General features: G+C 42.9%; 1 protein-coding gene and 1 long non-coding RNA gene across 3 annotated transcripts; one reads left to right on the top strand and one right to left on the bottom strand.

Moving 5' to 3' along the window:
• Positions 1-318: 318 nt before the first annotated feature.
• Positions 319-5300, bottom strand: MED31 (mediator complex subunit 31). The gene is made up of 4 exons (XM_007521196.3): positions 5141-5300; positions 4251-4328; positions 3684-3780; positions 319-667 (listed from the first exon to the last, which is right to left on the bottom strand). Exons 1-4 carry the CDS (start codon positions 5166-5168, stop codon positions 475-477), a joined length of 396 nt encoding a protein of 131 aa, XP_007521258.1. The 5' UTR covers positions 5169-5300; the 3' UTR covers positions 319-474.
• A 145-nt stretch (positions 5301-5445) lies between these two features.
• Positions 5446-22225, top strand: LOC132542038 (uncharacterized). 2 transcript variants are annotated; one of them, XR_009553171.1, is made up of 4 exons: positions 5446-6271; positions 19626-19711; positions 20045-20243; positions 21655-22225. It is a non-coding gene; the product is annotated as an uncharacterized LOC132542038 (long non-coding RNA). The 2 variants fall into 2 exon arrangements; XR_009553170.1 differs by lacking the exon at positions 5446-6271 and adding an exon at positions 18385-19041.
• The last annotated feature ends 221 nt before the right edge of the window (positions 22226-22446 follow it).

Below are 22446 nucleotides of genomic sequence, written 5' to 3'. Positions count from 1 at the left end.
TAAAGCTTCCTTTTAAAAAGGAATTCTCTCTTGGAGAATTCAGAGCCTGTTATGAAAGTCATTAAAACTCTGTCCTTTCCATATCCTTAGATATGAGGGCACTAATCTGAGAGAGAGCAAGGTTCTAAGAAAGACTGACCCTTAGCCCTGGTGTACTTCAAGAACAGAGCTAGGCTTAAGAGTTGGGTATTATGAGGGCCATCTCTATGCCCCAGGGGCTCCTTACATTGATCTAATGTACGTAACATTTCTGTCCTGGTTCCTTGAAAGTATTAAATGCTAGTGAAAACAAATCTACAAGAAATCAAAGTAGAACCATTCTGTTTTAAAAGAAATAATCTATTAACAATAAAAAGTTCAATAGAGTTTCTAGGTGCTTCCACAATAAAGGCAAGTATGAAGAGTCCTTTTTTGTCTTCACTTGTACAAAAACAATATATACATGTCTCAAGAGCCTGGTTTGAGTCCGGCTTTTCATTTTCCTGATGTGTTATTTTGCTGTTGCTGCTCTGCCAGGGCTTGCTGAAGGCGCATCCGCTTCCGGGAATAATGTTGCCAGTGCAGAATTTGCTGCTCATCAATGAATTTTGCACACTGAGCATTCACCAGCTCCTTGCGAAAATGTTCATACTGGAGCAGTTCTAACATATGTAAACACTGCGGGTACCTGGGTGTAAGTTTATAAATTAGTGATTGGCATAATTTAAGACACTAAAGTCAAGAACTGAAATGCCCTACTCAGATACTCTAGGCCCTTTGCACAAGGGCATCAATAGTTAGAAAGCCCTACTCAAAATACAGTAAATAGCAATAAAATTATTAATATTGATAAACAACAATTATAGCACTAAATGAACAAAGTAGACTAAAAGGTATAAAAGTGAAGTTCTGCATTTAGTTTTCTTAAATATTTTATTTTAGTAAAGGAGAAAGATACAGGGGGAGAGAGACACATTAGGGCACTGCTCAGCTTTGGCTTAACAGTAGTTGTAGGAGGACTAAACCTGGGGCCTCAGCCTCAGGCCTGAAAGTCTTGAATTACAAATTTGCTATCACCTCAGCCCCACATTTAATTTTTAAAGTAACCAAAACATAAACGGGTAATATCACTGATAAAAAAAAGCTCAAAGATTTTAGCTGACATAAAAATTCCTAGAAAATCAACAATGATCCCTGACCACCTATCTTTCTCTCACTCAAAAAAGGTACTGTAAACAAGTTGAATAGAAGTATAATGTTCATATGAAGAAAAGCTCTTTGGTTCACTGTCACCAAAAGTCTAGCCATATTTGAAGACCTGTGTTTACTTCTCATCTGAAGAGTTTATGGAACCACTGCAAAATACCCAAAGAAAGGCCTTTAAGAAATGCTAATGTAGGTTAGAAAATAGATATGAGGGGTGTGTCTAAGTGGTGGTGCCCCTGGGTTGAGCACGTGTCTCAGTGCACAAGGACTTGGGTTCAGACCCCATTCTCACCTGTAGGGAGGACACAAGTGGTAAAGCAAGTACTGCAGGTGTCTCCTTTCTTTCTACCTCTCTGTCTCCCACTCTCAATTCCCCTCTGTCCCATCAAATAATGGGGGAGAAGTGGATTCACTGTGTAGGCACCAAAAGCCTCAGTGACAGTCTTAGTGGAAATTAAAAAAAAAACACCTAGATATGAAATAGATACAGTATAGTTGCAGTTGTGAAGCAGGTCAAATGACAAAAGGTCTCGAAGAGGCCACTTCTCATTTCCAGCCAGTTATTTTTTTTTCCCCATTTTTTTTAACCAGAGCACTGCTCAGCTCTGGCTTATGGTAGTGCAGGGGATTGAACCTGGGAATCTAGAGCCTCAGGCATGAGAGTCTCTGCATAACTATTATGCTATCTATCCCTGCTCCAGCCAGTTATTTACTTGGGAGAATGATGTGATCTTCCCACCTTTAAAAGAGTAGCTGAGAATTCAAAGTATTACACACAAATTTCCCAATCTCTAAATGCTGAACAGTGAACACATTGTGAAGAGTGAATGAAATGCCTACAGAGGTTAATTTGCAGCCTCTCTCAAACTGTATGAAGACCACTGACTGGTTCTGCATTAATTCAGGAAAAAAATTGGGAACATGGATTGAAGCAAACTCAAAACCTCTGGCCAGGGAGTCGGGTGGTAGTGCAGTGGGTTAAGCACACGTGGCGCAAAGGGAAAGGACCGGTAAGGATCCTGGTTTGAGCCCCTGGCTCCCCACCTGCAGGGGGGAGTCGCTTCACAACTGGTGAAGCAGGTCTGCAGGTGTCTTATCTTTCTCTCCCCATCTCTGTCTTTCCTTCCTCTCTGTCCTATCCAACGATAGCAACAACAGTAATAACTACAACAGTAAAATAACAAGAGCAACAAAAGTAAATAAAAAAATATTTTTAAAAAAAGGTAAAAAAAAAAAAAAAAAAAGGATTAAAAAAACCAAAGCTTCTGGCCAGAGTGTAGATGGCCATCTTAGCAAGGAGTCTGCATTTGATAGTATCTAAGGGTCTGCCCCACACTCTCTTGTCAATCTCTCTAACAGTATGTTGCAGCCTACTAAAAACAAAAGCTTTCATCTGCATTATTACACAGATAAGGAGATTTGGGGACACAACTTTGGTGGTGGGTGCATTGTAATTTTACAATAAGTCTGAAACATTTCCTTCAAAATTTGATTTTGTTTAGGAAAAAAAGACCAATTTCACTAGTTTGTTGTCTAAGCTAAAACAGAGGTGTGAATTCAAAAAGTTTCACCTTTAAGAGGGAACAATCTTGTAATTCAGTAAGTCTTGAAATGAAAATCTGTTCAACATGAATGCTATAAACATACAAAGTCTTTGCTTAAGTCTTGGGTAACTGAGATTTTAAGTGAAACGATGTGTAATGAAATCAGTTTCTCCAGTGACTGTTTCATGAAGACTTTTCCCCATCCACCCTGCCCCAAATGCCCTTTTCTATGTTCTGTGATCTTCAACCTATAACTATGTCATTGCACTCAGGGGTTTGGGGGGTGAGCGAAGTCCTTAAGGGCAGAAACACAATGAGGAGTGAATGGTACAAAATAAGGTCAATGACCCAAGAAGTGACACTGGACTCTCAAAATGTGAGGTCCTGGGTTTGATCCCCAGCATCACATGTGATGTTGTGGTTCTCATTCTCTCTTGTGTGTCTCTCAACTCTGTTCTTCATAAACAGCCTGGTAAGTCTCTCAGCGAATAAAATGTCAGACTAGAAAGCGTAAGACCCTGAATTCAGCCCTGGTATTGCATGTGTCAAAGTGATACAGCAGTCCTCTCTCCCCATTCTCACTCTCATATATAAATATGACAAAATTAGAAAAGGCAGGACCAGAATACTTAGGTTTTGTTTTTTTAAGCCAAGAAAAGACTATTTTATTTTCTTTGAGAACAAGTTGGATTCTATTCAAGAAAATTGTTTTGCCTGGTTTGGGGGGGTGAGACTAAAAGGGAGCAAAAAGGAGATAAGGATGAAGTGATACTGCCAGCTTGTAAATTAGTACACTAAACCAAGTTAGCAATGATATGTCTTATCTCTAGGTGGTAGCAACTTACAGAAATGAAGAGTCAAAGCACATTTTTCCCCCCCTAAAACTTTGTTATAGATCAGTGGCTTGGAGTGCAGTAGTATACAAATATTTAAGACTGTAAAAATTAAACTTACTTTAGATACTTGGCATATTCTGGTTCTTTCCAGTAAAGCAAGTACTTAAGATAGTTAACAAAAGCTCTGTCTTTGAAGTAACCTCTTTGAGCAAGAACTGAAAGGCATAAAAACAAAAACAACCATATGTAGAGCAAATCAATCTACAGGTTAGTGCTCTGTGATCCCCAACATAAAGAATCTACTTACAGGAGCTAAGCAGTGACAAATCCAGTAGAGCACACATGTTACATGTGCAGAGAGACCTGGGTTTGAGGCCCCACTCCCCACTTGGGGGGCGTGTAGCTTTCCAAGTGGTGAAGCAGTGCTGCAGGTGCTTCTCTGCCTCAACCTCCCTCTACCCTCTCAATTTCTCTCTATCCAATAATTTTTTTAAAAAAAAGAGAATCTACTTACATTGCATCCCCATCACCAATAATGAATTCAAAAACAAGTCCCAACTTGCTAAACTTACACAAACAGGACACACTAATTCCTTTGGCTTGAGTATATGTAAGAGTAGACACATGATGAACCGCAACTCTTGTGAGAAATTCAAGCTACTAAATTCAATGATCAATAACTTACAATTAAGGTAATTTGGGTTGGCTAAGCACTGCACAAATTCCAACTCCAACTGAAACCGAAGTCGATTTCCAGCATCATCTAGGAAAGAATGCAACACGTGTCATCCAAAAAAAAAAAAGATTTGTAGAGAGAAAACAGTAGCAAAGAAAACTGATGCTGCCATGCATTTCCTCGCAAAAGAACGTGTGATGTATTGCCTAAAAATGAGTCGGGGGAGGCAAAGAATTAAAAGGAATAAGCTGTAAGTTTCTCTAACGTTAAACACAAGTCATCAAACACACACACACCACAGGTCCATACTGGGGGCAGGACCTTTACCACTTAAGGGTTTGGGTTTTTTTGTTTGTTTTGCTTCGCTTTGTTTATTCATGAGCAAGCAGGAGAAAGGACCAGAGCAGAGCGTCTCTCTGGCACCTGTGACGCTGAGGACTGAGCTCAGCCCACGCAGGGATGCTGAGGTGCAGGGCCTCCAGGGAAAGACGGCCGGGGCCCCCGCACAGCACACGGGCTGCGTCCGTCGGGAAGAGCTCCGGCGACGGGAGAGACGCGGCCAGCAAGCGCGCGGCCGAGCGGGCGGCGCTAAGTTTGAGGAGCATCTTCAAACTCGCTGGGAGGCCGCGAAACCCAACCGCAGAGCCCGCAGGAAACCCGAGCCCTCTCCCTCCGCCTCGCTCACACCGGGACACTCGTGGGCACGTCCGGGTCCCAACGCCCAACGAAGAAAGGGACCTGACAACAAACTGAAAAACGCCCAGCTCCCTCGGCCGCCGCCCGCAGAGTCTGCACTCTAAGCCCTGCCGGGAGGAGAGTCCCCAAAGAGCCCTCCGGGAGGCGGGAGGGCCAGGTCGGGCTGGGAAGAGTTCTATTCCTGAAGGTTCGCCGCGACTTACCTGTCTCCATAGCGACAGCCGTAGCCATCACCAGCTAAGCCGCCAAGTAGCCGGTAACCTAACAACCCAACCGCCCCGAGTGGCGGGGGAGCTTCCGGAAACCGCGGTTCCCACTTCCTGTCGCGGGGGGTTATGGGATGCGGGGCGGGCTTAGCCTAGCGCAAAGGAGGGCGGTTCCGCCCACTCCGGGTCCGCCTCGGAGCGCCCTGATCCGCCCTGATCCAGCCTTGGGCTCTCAGACGCCGGCTCCAAACGCCGAGGGGCGGGGCCAGGCCCCTAGAACGGCGCTTAGAAGGGGGGCGGTCCCACCGTTTCTCAGGTTACAGCCGTGACGTTCTTCCGAGTCTGTGATGACGTGCACGCCATTGTGGCGGCACTCCCTAGCCTGTGACGTAAGACAGGTGAGCGGATCGCCGGCGCTGGCGGTGAGGAGCCCGCCCGCACCCCCGGGACTCCCTGGCCCAGTTCCTCCGATAGAATGGCCTGCTCCCGCCTGCGGGGAAGCCTTCTCCATGCCGGTGGAGATGACCCGCCACAGAGAGACTTCGACCGTCCGCGTGGACACGTCGTCCCACCGCACAGAGACAACCTGCTGGTAGGTGCGAACCTCCTCCCGCCAGGTGGAGACGTCCCAGCATCATGGCAGCGAAGGCCCCTTCCTCGCCGCCTGCAGGTGTCTTCGCAGCAGGTGGAGGCGGCCTCCCACCGCGCCCGGGCCCCGAACTTGCGGGTGGAGACAGCGCTGCACCGCGTAGAGAGCTCGGCCCTGCGCGACGGGAAGGCGGCCCGCTGACACGCTTCCGCGAGGCGTCGAAAGAAAGGGCCCTCGGGGAGTCGGGCGGCAGCGCAGCCGGTTAAGCGCACGTGGCGCAAAGCACAAGGACCGGCGTAAGGATCCCGGTTCGAGCCCCCGGCTCCCCACTTGCAGGGGAGTCGCTTCACAGGCGGTGAAGCAGGTCTGCAGGTGTCTCTCTCTCTCTCCGCCTCTCTTCCCCTCTTCATTTCTCTCTGTCCTATCCAACAACGACGACATCAACAGCAAAAGGGAATAAATAAATAAAAACTTTGATGCGTGAAAGCCCTGCCTGCATGCTTTTCAAGTTAGGTCACATGTTACCACGAAAACTGAAGGTAAACATATCGTCCACAATTAAGAATAATCTGAGGGGGGAAATAACAGGGCATTGAACCCTGAGTGGGGGTTTGAGGAAGTGGAGGGGAAAGATGCAAAATGACTATGCAAAGACAGCTTTTACTATTATTTAAAATAAGAGTTTGTTTATAAAAGAAAGGGAAGAGAGAGAGCCAGAGCATCACTCTAACACATGCAGTGCTGGGGACTGAACTCAGGACCTCATGCCTGAGAGTTCAGTGCTTCATACACTGCGTTGCCTCAAGGTCAAGACAATTTTACTATTGAGTACCAGCTTTGTGCTCGCTCTTCTTCAGCATTTGGACTCCAGTGGTGAACAAAGCAGACACTGCCAACTCGAGAGTAGTTTACAAAGAGTGAAGAGACGGACAAGTTACCAAACAAGACAGTTACTCTGTTAGTGATTGGAAGGAAACAAATGGGTAATGTGGCAGAATGAGAGTAATGGGGTTCTGTATGACTCAGGAAGATCTTTTTATGCTCTTTTTGAATGTGTCATAAAAAGAGAAGGAAAAGACTTGACAAGATATTTGCCATACATACATTTTATAGCAGATTCCGCAGCTTTAAAACAGTCCAGTATATTGAGGAAACATCGCTCTTATAATTTTTTAATGTGACTACTGTATTTTGTGAGTGTGCACTACCCATATTGCTGTGTGTTGCTATAGTCCCCACCCACATTATCCTCTCTGGGTGCTTTTGTATCTGTGATAGAGAATTTGATACTGATATATATTAAAGACTGTCACACAGTGCTGTCCCTCCATTCCCAGCTAAGAAAGCCTTTGAAAGCTCCATCTGCTGATATCTTGGATTTACTATTTAAAGTCATAGCTCTGATTTGCCTTCAGTTGTTTCTAACTAGGTTAGTTTGAAAAAATAGATATATTTTTGTTTGTTTGTTTTTACCATAGCATTGCTCAGCTCTGGCTTAATGGTGGTACAGGGATTGAACCTGGGGCTTGGGAGCCTCAGGCATGAGAGTCTCTTTGCATAACCATTTTGCTCCCACCCTAGTCTGAAAAAACAAAATAAGTTCAAATCATTCAGAGGAAGTCAGTACCTGCCATTCTCATAATTTATACTTTAATACATAGACTAGAAGAAGCTTTCAAAATTGTGCATATATTTATTTGCTGTTAGTTGCATTAAAATATTTGAAATTCAAGGATGCTGTTAATTAGATCACTCAGATCATGGGAAGAATCAGACAGCACCAGCAAGAGGACCAGGGAGATAGCATAAAGTTATGCAAAATGACTTTCATATCTGAAACTCTTAGATCCTGGGTTCAGTTCCCACCACCACCTAAGTCGTCATCTGGTCCCTTCATTGGGGCCGACAGCATGTATGTTTTAACTTATTCATTGTTTCCCTCTACTGTCACACTTGTTATATTACTTGTCATATAGTATAAGAGCTTTACAGGGAGGTGAAGAGGGTTAAGCACACATGACACCAAGTGCAAGCACCGGCATAAGGATGCTGGTTTGAGCCCCCAGCTCCCCACCTGCAGGGAGGTCACTTCACATGCGGTGAAACAGGTCTGCAGGTGTCTTTCTCTCCCCCCTGTCTTCCCCTCGTCTCTCCATTTTTCTGTGTCCTATCCAGCAATGATGACATCATCAACAACAACAATAATAACTACAATTTTAAAAAAAAGCTTTACAAGATATATTTCCTATAGCTCTGGGACATGATGCAGCAGGTAGAATGCAGGACTTGCATTATAAGCCCCAAGTTTGATTCTTGGTACTACATGTGCCAGTGTTATGCTCTGCTATTTTTTTCTCTTGCTTTTTCTCCCTCATTGACAAATATATAAATAGTTTTTTTTTTTTTTTTAAAAAAAGATTATCTTTACTAGGTTTACTTTTGGTTGTGTCCATGTCTGCTTTTGGTATCAAAGTGATGTTGGCTTCATAGAAGCTGGCAGGGAGGTAGTCCAGTGTCTTCAATCTTCTGGAAGACTTTTAAAAGTAGAGGTATTAGTTCTTCTTTGAAGGTTTTGTAGAATTCATTTGTAAAACCATCTGGTCCAGAACTTTTATTCTTGGGAAGGTTTTTGATAACTGTCTCAATTTCATTAGCTGTGATGTTCATGTTATCTAGTTAGTTCCTCTTTACTTAATTTTGGAAGTTCGTAGGTATCTAGGAAATTGTCCATTTCTTCCAGGTTCTCTAGCTTGGTGGCATATAGTTGTTCATAGAAGCCTCACATGATATGTTGAATTTCTGCGGTGTCTGTTGTGATATCTCCTTTTTCATTTATGATCCGATTTATTTGGGTCTTTTCCCTTTTTTGTTGTGTGAGTCTGGCTAAAGGCTTGTCAACTTTTAGTTCACTCTTTTGAAGAACCAACATTTACTTTCATTGATCTTTTGTATGGTTTTCTTATTTTCAATGTTATTGATTTCTGCCATAACTTTTAGTGATTTCTGTCCTTCTGCTTGCTTTAGGGTTCCTTTGTTCTTCATCTTCTTCTAGGTCTTTAAGATGTGCAATCAGGCTGTTTATTTATGCTTTTTCTTGTTTCCTAATGTGTGCTTGTATGGCTATGAACTTCCCTCTCAGTACTGCCTTAGTTGTGTCCCAAATATTTTGATAGTTGGTGTCTTCATTTTCGTTGAACTCTCGAAACATTTTGATTTCTTCCTTTATTTCCTCTTTGACCCAGTAGTTGTTAAATAGTGTACTGTTGAGCTTCCATATTTGGGGACTATTACTAATCTTTTGTTGATTGTTAAGTGTTAGTTTAATTCCACTGTGGTCTGGGAAGATGCTTGGGATGATTTCAATGCTCTTGAATTGGCTGATGCTGTCTTTGTGGCATATGGTCTATCCTTGAAAATGACCCATGCGGACTTGAGTAAAATGTGTATTCCAGTTTCTTGGGATGAATGACTCTGAAAATGTCCAATAGTTCTAGTTTATCTATCTCTTCATTTAGCTTCCTCATGTCTTTATTGATTTTCACCTGGATGATCTGTCAAGTTGAGAGAGTGGGGTGTTGAAGTCCCATACTATGACTGTGTTACTGTTAATATATTGCTGTAGCTCTTTCAGTAGACATTTGATGTATTTAGATGGCTACTCATTGGGTGCATATATGTTAATAATTATTAAGTCCTCTTGATTGACTGATCCTCTGAGCATTAAGTAGTGTCCATCCCTATCTTTTTAATCTTATCTATTTTAAAGTCTATCATGTCTGATATGAGAATAGCTGTTCCTGCCCTTTTTTGTGGGCCAAGGATAATTTTCCAACTTTTCACTTTCAGTCTGTGTTTGTCTTGTTGAGTTACGTGCATTTCCGGTAGACAGCATATTGTTGGGTTGTGTTTTCTGACCCATCTTCCTACTCTGTGTCTTTTAATAGGTGAATTCAGGCCATTGACATTTATTGATATAAAAGATTGAAGATATTTTAACGCCGCTCTTGTAGATTTTTAGAGTGTTCTATCGATCACCTGTTTATGGTGGTCTGTTTATAGGAGACCTTTCAGAACTTCTTTCAGGGCAGGCTTGGTGATAGTTGATTCTTTCAACTGTTGCTTGTCTGAGAAGGTTTTGATGCCTCCATCTAGTCTGAATGACAGTCTAGCAGGATATAGTATTCTTGGTTGAAAGCCTTTCTCATTGAGCACTCGATAGATATCTTGCCATTCTCTTCTGGCCTCTAGTGTTTGGAGAAGTCTGCTGCTAATCTTATGGGTTTTCCTCTGTAGGTGACTCTGTTTTTCTCTTGCAGCCTTCGGGATCCTTTCTTTATCCTTATTCCTTTCCATTCTAAGTATGATGTGTCTTGGTGTCTTAAGTCTGGGTTTAATTCTGTTTGGGACCCTCTGGGCTTCTTGAATCTTTATGTCTTTGATATTGTCTAGACTAGAGAAATTTTCAGCTATTATGGCCTGAAGAAAGTTTTCTTCCTCTCCCTCTATTTCTTCCTCTGGTAAGCCAATAATGCGTATATTGTTTCTTTTGAAGTCATCCCATAGATCTCTGTTGTTGTTTTCAGCATCTCTTAATCTCTTTTTGAGATCTCTTACTTCTTTTTTAGTTGTCTCTAATTTGTCCTTGATCTTGCTAATTCTGTCTTCAGCCTCATTGATTCTATTCTCTCTGCCCTCTACTGTTTTCTGGAGTTCATCTATTTTGTTACCCCGTTCTGATACTGTTCTAGCTTGTTCAACTAGTTGTGTTCTTAGCTCAGCTATTTCAGCTTCCGGCTCTCTAATAACCTTGAGCTAATTAGTGTTTTCTTCCAGAATCTCATTTGTTGTTCCTGTATTTCTGATTAAAATTCTTTCAAACTCTTTACTCACTCTTGTGATTATTTCTTTAGCTAGTGTTTGGATGTTGAACTTGTTATTTTGTGCTTCACCCTTTAGGGGGCTTTTAGCTGGACTCTTGTCCTGGTTTGTTTCTCCATTATTTCTTCTTGTTGGTTTAACCATTTTATATATTATGTTATGAGTTCCCTCTCTCAGTACTTTTCAAATTACTGATCACTAATGCCTGGATTGACTTGTGTCTAAGTAAGGTAATTAAAGGGTTCACAGTGGTGGAAGTTAACAATTGTTTCAATAGTATTTTAATCCCTGAGTTGGAGCTCAGTGGTTTAAAAGCCTCTTTTTCTTTTTCTTCCCTGTAGGCTATGGGAGCCTGAGGGCTTTTAAACTATAAGTAGGCTTTTTAGCTTAATTACTGACTCCTGATCAAGAGATAAAGCAGGGTGTGGCAGAGATACTCCAGTGGTTATGCAGAGAGACTTTCACAGCCCAACTGCTATGCCACCGAGGTATAGATCTTCTTCTGAGTTTCCTGGCTAGATCTCTGTCCCCTGGTGTCCCTTCCTGCTGCCACTTCAGACTCTGAGGGGAGTAGCAATGGAGACCCAGAGTTGCACTTGGTGAGTCTCTAAGGAGTCCTCTCCTCCCCTCAGCTCTCCCCTCAGCAGTCCCCTTGTTGGTGGAACAGCTGATAAACTGCTGGACTGTTACCAGCCACTTAATCACTTAACCTCTCCCTAGGCTCCTCTCTGTCACCAGCCACACGTGTTTGCACTCACCGGTGACCTGGTGGGTTCCTGTAGTCATTCCAGTCCTGTCTCGTTTCAGTCCCAGATGGTCTTCTTTGGTATTCCTAGTTTCTCTCTCTCTCTCTTTTTTTTTTTTTTTGCTTCCAGGGTTATTGCTGGGGTTCAGTGCCTGCACTACAAATCCACTGCTCCTATGGTCATTATTTCGATTTTTTTGGATAGGACAGAGTAATTGAGAGGGTAGGAGAAGAAAGAGAAAGAGATACCTGCAGACCGCTTGAGAAGTGACCCCCTGCAGGTGGGGAGCTGGGGACTCTAACCAGGATCCTTGCTCAGGTCCTTAGGCTTTGAACTATGTGTGCTTAATCCGGTGCACCACCTCAGGACCCCCTTTCTCTCTCCTTCTATATCACCTTGAATTCTGGCTGTCTCTATCCAATAAATAAAAAAAAGATTTTAAAAAATTTTAAAAGGAAACCACAAATTCTTTAAAAGGGGGGAGCACTACCACGCCACTTCACTATCTGGAGACCCCCCTGTGCCATTTATGGTGCTGAGGTTTGAATCCAAGGCCCTGTGCTTGGCCGCACACAAGCTCTACTGGGTCCCTGTGACTTCCTTTAGCAGCTTCTCTTTATTAGGAGTTTTTAAGAAATTGGGCTATGGGGGATGGGTGGTGGCACACCTGGTTGAGCACACACATTACCGTGTACAAGGATCTGGGTTCAAGCCCCCACTGCAGGTGGGGGGAAGCTTCACAAGGCGTGAAGCAGGGCTTCAAGGTGTCACTCTTTCTCTCTTCTCTCTCTCCTCCTCTCAATTTTCCTGCCCTAGCAAATTAAATAAAAAAAACAGTAGAAAAAAAATTAAATTGGATTATGTTGTATCTTTGTATTGTTTTCTTCATGTTTCGTGTACTTGGATTTCGCTGCGTTTTCTTTAGGTCTGTGGTTTTCTAGTTTTCATCAAGTTTAAAAATGTTTTTTTCTCTTACACTATACTAATTACAAGTATATCAGGTCATTTGCTGCTACCCCACAACTCACTGATGCTATCGCTTTTTAATTGTTTTCTCTCTCTTTTTTTAATTTAACTGGTTGCTTTCTGTTGCTTTGTCCTCAGTTGCAATAATAATTTGTCTGTAATGTTTAATCTATCATAAATATCATTAGTGATTATTTAAAAATCTCAATCATTTCTAGTAGTTCAATTTGGATTTTTTTTTTTTTTTTTTGCCACAAGGTGTTGGGAACATGTGTGAGCCTGATAGAGCTTAGGGAGAACCACCCCCATCTTTGGATGGAGGTCTGAGAAGATAACCTCTTGGTAAGTCTCTCTCAACCGAGGTAGGCATAAGGGGGGAAACTCAGACTTGGTTCTTTCCTTCTTGACTCTCAGGCCCACGGATACCCCAGTACTTCCCTCCATTAACCACAGGCCACATGGCCGCAGATTCACATTCAAAGTCACCTTCTGATCACAGAAGAACACATCTTATCACACACTTCATCACACACCTCAGACCCCAGACAAGAGAAATGCCAAACTATATGGCCTTTTGATATCCATCTTCTCTCTGTCTCACCCTATGGGTTTAACCCCTATGCTTCTCTCAAATACCTTTGGATAATTAAGTTGCTTGTGTTATGGAAAATAACTGTCTTGTATCTCATCAATTCCTGTCATACCAACCCCCTACCTTAGGGGCATGCTGACTGTTAAGAAACCTGTAATTTCTGTCATATTGCAACAATAATTACCTCCATTGCTTTTCTATTTAACTCATGTCAATTTTGCTAATAAACGGACTCTAGGATTCTGGGACTCTAAGGACTCAGATTCTAGATTCACGCTAAGAGTCCCCTGGTGTCTTTTACTTCGTGTCACCCCTGTCGTGAGCGAGAAAGAACCAGCCCGTTACCTTTTCCCTGGAGGACACCCTGCCGGAGAAGGAGGGAGACACCCCGAAAACAAGGGTTGTCACTTGGTCTCAGTGCCTACAGGCCATGGCCGGTGCGCCGCTATGTTCCATCGCTGGGGAGCCAGAGACGACCCGAACTGCCCCTGCGGCTCCAGACAGACTATGACCCACATAGTCAACGACTGCCACCTCTCCAGATTCAAAGGAGGTCTCGAAACTTTACATCAGGCTCAACCTGACGCTGTTGACTGGCTACGGAAGAAGGGCAAACGCTAGAAGAAGAAGAAGTGCCTACACAACAAATCCACCATTCCTGGTGGCCCTCCCACCCCACCTTTTTTCCCTCTCTCCCTTCCACTCCCCTTTCCTCTCCTTTCCTCTCCTCTTCTTTTTCCTTAATAGGACAGAGAGGGAGAGAAAAAAAGAGATTGAGAAAGAGAGGCACCTGCAGCCCTTCCTCACTGCTGGTGAAGCTTCCCCTGACCCATGCAGGTGGTTTAAACCCAGGTCTTTGTGCCTGACAACCTGTGAGCTCAGCCAAGTGCATCACCACCTGGCCCCACTAATTTAGACTTTTTTTTTTTTTTTAATTTTATTGTCGAGAGAGATACAGAGAGAAACACCAGAGCACTGCTCAGCTTTGGCTTATGGTGGTGTGGGGGATTAAACCTGGGACTTTGGAGCCGCAGGCATGAGTCTGTTTGCATAACCATTGTGCTATCTCCCCCACCCTAATTTAGATCTTTTTAAAAGATTGATTTGTTAACAGAGAAAGAAACAGACTATCAGTCTGGCAGTGCAGTGCTGGGATTGAACTCAGAGCCTCATGCTTGAGAGCCCAACATTTTTTTTTTATCTATGGTGCCACCTCACAGACCACTTAATTTGGATCTTATTCATACTGTGTGTGTGTGTAATTAATTTTATAATTTCATCTGCAGATAACAAAGGCATGTCAGAAAAAACATATTCTTTCTGACATTTCCTCCCATTAGTATTTTTTAATCCATACAATATAGCTATAATGACCATCTTAATACCCTTGTCTACTAATTTTATCATCTGTGTTATTTAGGAGTTAGCTTCTGTTGATTGGTGTTTTTTGTTACTATGGGCTGTGTTTTCTTACTTTTTTGCATGCCTGACAATTTTTGTTTGCATGACAGACATTGCAAATTTTACCTTTTCTGAGTGTTGAATGTTTTTGTATTCTTATTTTATCTTTTTTATTTTTTTATTTATGTATTCCCTTTTGTTGCCCTTGTTTTTATTGTTGTAGTTATTGTTGTTGTTGTTGAATAAGACAGAGAGAAATGGAGAGAGGAGGGGATGACAGAGAGGGGGAGAGAAAGACAGACAGACACCTGCAGACCTGCTTCACCGCTTATGAAGCGACTCCCCTGCAGGTGGGGAGCCAGGGGCTCGAACCAGGATCCTTACACGGGTCCTTGCACTTTGTGCTACGTGCGCTTAACCCGCTGCGCTACTGCCTGACTCCCTTTTTTAAATGTTTTTAACTGTTCATTTCTTTATCATAAATGAAAGAGAAAAGGATGCCAGGGATTGAACTTGGGACCTCATGCTTGAGAGTCCAGTGCCATCCTCACTGCACCACCGCCTGTACCACTGAAATATTCTTAAGCATTCTTCTAGTACCTCTTTAAGGTCCTCAAAAACAATCTTACTATTTTCAGGTCTTGTTTTTTGTTTTTAAACTTTGGCTACTATGGCCAGAGCAATGTTAAATCAAGGGCTAACTTTTTCCCTGCTCCTGAGAGGAAACCCTCCTACATGTTCTCATATGATATTCCCTGAAATGAGGTTTTTCAGCCCTGGCTGATGGTAACAGGCATGGTTCCTAGCATTATGAGCTTCAGGGAATTGTTCTTTCTCCTGTCAGGCAATTCTTTTCCTGCCCGCACATGCTTGTAATGATCAGTGCTTAGCTGTTTACTCAAGGGGAACTGCTGTTTATCTCCTGTTCTCTCTGAGTCTCTCATATATTCTCTTGCAAATTCTGACGGTCTTGAACTCTCTAGAACCTAAGTCCCTCTTCTCAGCTTTTATTTTTGGGGTCTAGTAGAGTTTCCCTTTCCTACACTGGAGAAAGAGGTCACCTTTATGTTTGGTTTTTGTTTGTTTGTTTTAGTTATATTGAACAGTATAATAAATCATCAGTCTCTGTCAATCCACCCTGGCAGATTAGAATTAAAGAAGTCATTATTTAAGTTTTTATTTTATTTATTATTTATTAGACAGAGACCAAGAAATCAAGAAAGGAGGAGGGAGGGGGAGAGACTTATGGCACTGTTCCCCGTTCATGATATGTACCCCTGGCAGATGGGGACTAGGAGTGTGAACCCCGATCGGTCCTTGCTCACTTTAACATGTGCACTCAACCAGGTGTGCCACCACCTAGCCCCTACTTAAGTGTTGCTGGATATTAATGTTATAATTTAGTCTTCAGATAACAAAATTCAAGTAGACACCAATTAGTGAATTGTCACTATTTTCTTTTATCTTTATGCAGCGTTAGAGACTAAACCCAGGGCCTCAGGCACGCTCAATAACACCGAGCCACCTCCCCAGTCCAACTTTTTTTTTTAACTTTTTAAAAATTATATTTATTTATTTTCCCTTTTGTTGCCCTTGCTGTTTTTATTGTTGCTGTTGGAGAGAGGAGGGGAAGACAGAGAGGGAGAGAGAAAGACAGACACCTGCAGACTTGCTTCACCGCCTGTGAAGCAACTCTCCTGCAGGTGGGGAGCCGGGGGATCGAACCAGGATCCTAACCAGTCCTTGCGCTTTGCACCACGTGCGATTAACCCGCTGCGCTACCACCCGACTCTCCCCAGTCCAACTTTTTTGAGAGAGAGGGCGCAACAACAAAGCCTCATTCCACCATTCTGAGAGCTCCGTGGTTTTTACTTTTGGTGCTCTCATTAGGTGTTCTCATGCATGATAAGTGTGTATGTTACCACTGAGTCACCACCCAGGTCCTGAAATCAGTATTATTAGAGCAGTAAAAGAGAAAAATAATCAGTGCTCACATAGTAAATTTAAAAACTGTCTAGAGGAACTTGTGTACAGTCATGAAAGTTGGGAGTTTCTATTGTTAAAGGGAATATCAAAGTGGTCTGGGAGGTGGCGCAGTGATAAAGCTTTGGACTCTGAAGCATGAGGTACTAAGTTCGATCCCTGCAGCACATGTGCCAGAGTGACGTCTGGTTCTTTCTCCTCCTATCTTCTCATTAATAAATAAATAAAATCTTTAAAAAAAAAAAAAAGGAACATCAAAGTCCCAAAATGGAAGTGACTTACTCAGCTAACTGAAACTTAACCTTATTGAAGTTTAGACTAACCTAGGAATGTAGTCTTAATTGGTGAGTATAGAATTTTCTGGTGAGGTAATTTTTCCCATTACCCTTAGGAAAATGAGATAGCCAGCCACAAGGCCTTTTTCCAAGCCTCAGGTAAGCTTGGAATATCCCCACTTCCTTTTATCATGCCCTCTTTCTCCTTTAAAAACCTATTTTTTATTAATAGACTTTAGCAGTTTTCTTTCACTTAACCAGATGGAATTCTGGAAAAATAGTGAATTGTTTAAGAAGCCAATTAGTTATTTAATTAGAATTTCTGATATTTAACACCAAAATAAACAAACATAAAAAACCCTCTTAGAACAATGCATCTCTGAGGTCTCCTCCACAAAACTGCTCCCCCAAGTCCTCAGCTGACCGTCTCTGTGCCATGACAGACAGTGGACAGCAGAGGTCAGTCAATCCTCATATGGTGTCTTATCTTTCTCTCCCCCTCTCTATCTTCCCCTCCTCTCTCCATTTCTCTCTGTCCTATCCAACAACAATAACAAGGGCAACAAAAGGGAATAAATAGTTTTAAAAAATTTTTAAATGTCTCTGTTTGCCTTCAGGGGTGACAGCTTCTGAGAGATCACCCCCAAACGCCACATCCACAGTCCACGCAAGTACTGTGCAGACAGCACTACTACTGTAGCATTTTCCATTCTTCATGCCTACACATGGAGTCTTAGCTCAGGACTTTAAAAATACGCAGGGAGTTTCAGTCATTCTGATTTTTCAAAACCGTGGTTCTCTGACTCACGATTATCTTGGAAAATCAAAGCACCTTTATGTGATAAGCCCACATTGATTCAGGGAGGGCTCTCCGGGCCCCCTTCCACCTTATGCAAGGATCTCTCTCCAATTCTCCCCGTCCTGAGTCTACTTCCTAGGGGACCTCACTGCCCACAACTGCTACCTCTTTACCACCCCCACGTGATTGCAGCTTGGATTTTCCTTTCTTGTTTACTCCTGTCTCTTCCCTGAGATTGACATTATATCAAGAGCAAGGGGCTGTCATAAAGCCTCTTTGTGTTTAGTAACTACACTTGGAGTGCATGAACAAGGTTAGGTCTGTCTGCACACAGGCACGGTCACTGAATGTTCTGTGCCCCTGGAGGACAGGGCATACCCTGGCGCTAAACTAGGTGGACACAAGGGGTGTAACTTCTCCGGAGTATGAGTGATGAGGGCACATTGAGAAGTCAGACAAGTTTTAAATAAAGACAGTGTTGTTTGGTGGCACACACTCATGTATATACTCCACAGTCTTTCCCCTTACTCCTTTTCATTTACCCAGGACCTGAGTTTGTATCACTTAGAGTCAGCTTCTGTAATCACCACTAGCAGTTGCAGGAAGACACAGCACTAGATGGTCAGACCATGATTTGTACCTGCCGTCGGAGCAGGCCAACAGCAGTGGCATCGTGATTCCTTCTTCCTTGCCATCAGTTATAAGTTACGCCTCTGCCCTATGTTGCTTGATCTGAGAGTCCAGGTTTCAGTTGCCTTAGACAAATTGCTGTGTTTGCTAATTGACAACACCTTCAGAGCCTAAAAAAAAAAATCACTTTATCCCTTTCCTTAAAGGGGGACCTGACTCCTCCATTCCTGCTCTGGTTTGTTTCCTTGAGGTGACACTGGAGTGACTCAGGAATCACTTAAGACAGCTTGGGGCCACTGGAGTGAGCTGGCCAGGTAGGCAGGCAGACTTGGCTGAGTCTGTCTCCCTACCAGTCTGAGGTTTGCGGATTAAGCTTCATGGTTAGGAGAACTGCAGACAGGGAGCGGCAGGATAGGTCTGTTGGTGGAAAGGGGGGGGGTTGTCAGCCAGGATTCAGACCACTGTTCACCAGCTAGGGTGGGACCACCCCACTCATCCAGGCAGCTACTTCATGTAGTTACTAATTTTCATGTACAGATAGTTTTAAAACTTGCTTACATGTACATATGAGGACATTTGAATGTTGTTACGTCTTCATATTCCCTATTAAAAATATTCACAGTAGCCATACTGTAGTACTGAACAGAAAGGCCACTAGCACTACTCTCATCTTTTATGGCTAAGCATTTTATTTTTTCATTGAACTATTTTCTTGCAACATATTCCCAGGAGTAGTGGAATTACCCTGTGAGAAGGGATGAACATTTTAATAGCTCTGGAGTTATATTGCTCAATTTCTTCCCTAAAAGGCTGTGCTAATTTACAGGGCCACTGCTAGTGCGTGTAAGCTGGTTTTTACCACTGTCTCAACAGCGTGAGACATTATAATTTTGTCAATGTTTGCTAATTTGGTAGGTGTAAAATGGCACATTAAGAGAGTATAATTTGCAATTCCCTGATTACAGCGAGAACCAGCATGCCGTAGGTGCTGATCTACTCTGTGTCTACTCTCAGTGATGGCTCCCCTGCTGTGTAGTAGGTACTGTTTCTCAGCCTGTATCTCTCTACTTTTCTGCCTGTCACATCTCTCTAAATCTATTTGCTTCTGAATCCTCCATCTTTCTCTGGTTTCTGAATGGGCAGGCTGGTTCATGGAGATCCTGGACAGTCCTAGAAAGGCTAATGACTAGTCCTAGGTATCCTGACCACTGACGCCTAAGGTCTGCCTCAAGGGCTCTTCCCCTGCTTTGCTCTGCTTTGCTTTTTGCTTTGCTTTGCTTCTTCCTCCTCCTGCTTCTCCTCTCTCTCCTCCTCCTCTTCCTCCTTGTTCTTGTTTTTTTTTAATTTTTTTTATTATCTTTATTTATTGATTGGATAGAGACAGTCAGAAATTGAGAGGGAAGGACAGGGAGGGAGAGAGACAGACAGACACCTGCAGCACTGCGTCACCACTTGTGAAGCTTTCCCCCTGCAGGTGGGGACTGGGGGTTCAAACCCAGGTCCGTGCACATTGTAACATGTGCGCTCAACCAGATGTACCACCACCTGGCCCCTTTGTTCTTGTTTTAACATTAGACATTTGAATGTACAATTTCACTGCCCCTGGCCCAACTTTTATTTCAGATGGAGAAACAGTAACAGAAAAGAGACACCATAGATGACACTGTGCTGCTTTGTCTGTGCACATGGAAAGTCAGACAACCTAGCAGGTGAGCTATTTTGTAGCCCCTCAGGGTCCCCTTTCATGTCTCTGGGTAGCCTCCTCTAAGCCAGCTTCCCAAGAAATCACTGAGAGAGGCCAAATTGTCCCTTAGTGACCCCCCCCCCCCCAGTGATATTCCCAGAATCTCCACCCTTGGGATAACTCACCAGACAGGCCTGTGTGTCCTGGCACTTTAGAATGTATGATTCAACAGAGCCATCAGGTGGGGGTCTTATGGCACAAAAGTGTAGACAGCAGAGGCCCCACAGTAGAAACGGTAGGTTGGCCAGTCTTCCTGCTCCAGCCAGCCCCCTCTGCAAGTGGCAGACAACCCTGCCAGTCTCCAGGCACTCAGCACTCCGTGGCATGGCAAGGACAGAAGAGGTCTGGTGCATTGTCCACTTCCAGTGTCACTGAAGGTTCCTGGGCACTTGGGAAGATTTTGGAGAGAAGTTAGAAAGGCATCTGACCTTCAAGGAAGTAAATCTGTACAGATGCACATGGCAAACCCCCCATGTCGGCAGCTTCTTTCATTGCAGGTAATAGACTTTTCCTGTTGCTGCTAGTATCTGAAACTGGTGGGCCTGGAGAGTTGGAGTATTTGCAGTCACCTCTAAGATCCAATGGGTAGTCCCAGTGCATTAGAATAGGAAGTTGTTAAAGAGCCAGAAGGGAACTTAGACATCAGGCTGTACTCTTTCATTTCACTTGGCATTTTAACCTTCAGACCTTTCTGTCATCATTTCTATGCAAGTAATACTGTTCATCCCAAAAGATGTGGAAAATCCAGAAAATTATAAATCAGAAAATATCAATTCTATAAGTTCACCAGAAATAGCTGCTATGATATTTGTACCTTAACTTTTTTTCCCCCACAATTCCAGAGTGAGACCCTTGTGAGATCCTACCACTCCAAGATCAGCTTTCATTCTTTTCATTTTAGAGCGAGGCCGCAGCACTGCTTCACCATCCAGGGGCTTCCCAGAGCATTGTGTACTCCAGTGTGGTGGCAGGGCTAGGAAAGATGCCACTCTGCAGAGTGTTGTCTCCTAGCCCCTTTGACTCAACTGTCTATCATCAGATGTATTTTTATTACTTCTGAGATTATATAGTATACCCAATTTTATGTCTGCTTTGTTTATATTATGATAACTTTCAATATAATGAAATGTTATTCAATAATAATTTTTTTAAATTTTCCCTTTTGTTGACCTTGTTATTTTTTATTGTTGTTGTAGTTATTATTATTGTTGTTATTGATGTCATCATTGCTGGATAGGACAGATAGAAATGGAGAGAGGAGGGAGTCGGGTGGTAGCGCAGCGGGTTAAGCGCACATGCATGAAGCAGAAGGACCCGCGTAAGGATCCAGGTTTGAGTCCCCGGCTCACCACCTGCAGGAGAGTCGCTTCACAGGCAGTGAAGCAGGTCTGCAGGTGCCTATCTTTCTCTCCCCCCTCTGTCTTCCCCTCTTCTCTCCATTTCTCTTATCTAACAATAACGACATCAATAACTACAACAATAAAACAAGGGCAACAAAAGGGAAAATAAATATTAAAAAAAAAAAGAAATGGAGAGAGGAGGGGAAGACAGAGGGGGAGAGAAAGATAGACACCTGCAGACCTGCTTCACCGCCTGTGAAGCGACCCCCCTGCAGGTGGGGAGCCGGGGGCTTGAACTGGGATTCTTACTCTGGTCCTTGAGCTTCGCGCCCCATGTGCTTAGCCCACTGCGCTACCACCCGACTCCCCAATAATAATTTTAAGGACTTTTAAGTGTGTTAAACAGCCAGAAAAAATTACCACAGTCATGGGGCCTGAGGAACATACCTAAAATAGACTTCCTAGCTTCTGTTCACCCTAAAACCCCTATTTCCATCTGCTCGAGTCCTACCTTATGGTTCCTTGTCATTAAACATTTTGTCCTGCTTTATATTTTACTGCATTTCAGCCACCAAGTTGAAGATGCTACTGCAGCAATTACAGAAGACAGACCTTCCACCTTCTGCATCCCATAAAGAATTTTGGTCCATACTTATAGATGGGTAAATATTAGGGGAAGATGACCAGAGGGCTCTGAACTCCAGTTCTATCAGGACCTGAAGAGAGAAGAGGAAAAAAAAAAAAAAACCAACTACCTGTGAAAGCTGATAAATTAGAAAACTATTACCTTGACAGTAATAAAAGATTTATTTGCAAATTTAAGAAAAGAAAGAGAAGGCAGGACCATAGGAGAAAATGGGCAAATATATATATAAATATAGACCAATAGTTATTGAAATATTAGTCAGTTCATATCTGTGATCTTGGAAGAACTACTGCAGTTTCCAGTGGAGGGAATGAGGACACAGGACTCTGGTGGTGGGAAAGGTGTAAAATTAGACCCCATTAGATTAAAATTTTGTAAAACAATTTAAAGAATGTGTCAAGCAGATATACAATAAAAACTTGCTATTATCCAAATGTTATGCTTCAGTTTTCAAGTGTATAAAACAGTACACTAAAGTTAATATTTTTAAGTCTTTGTTCTCAGTTTGATTTTTCTTTTAGACTATATTCTGTTTCTTGGATATAAACATGCTTTAAGAGTCTGTATATGTATTTCTGTTTTACCAAAAGGATTGACCCAACACTGCTCTGGTTTCCCTCTCCCTCGTAAAAATAAATCTTTTTTTTTTTTTAAAGTTGAACATATGCCCATCTCACCACACATAGTAGACTACTCAAAGAAACAGCATTAAAA

The sequence above is a fragment of the Erinaceus europaeus genome, chromosome 12 (genome assembly GCF_950295315.1).
Source record: "Erinaceus europaeus chromosome 12, mEriEur2.1, whole genome shotgun sequence".
NCBI classification, from domain to species: domain Eukaryota; kingdom Metazoa; phylum Chordata; class Mammalia; order Eulipotyphla; family Erinaceidae; genus Erinaceus; species Erinaceus europaeus.
The sequence above is the reverse complement of the archived record's forward strand: the minus strand, read 5'-3'. Positions and strand labels throughout refer to the sequence as shown.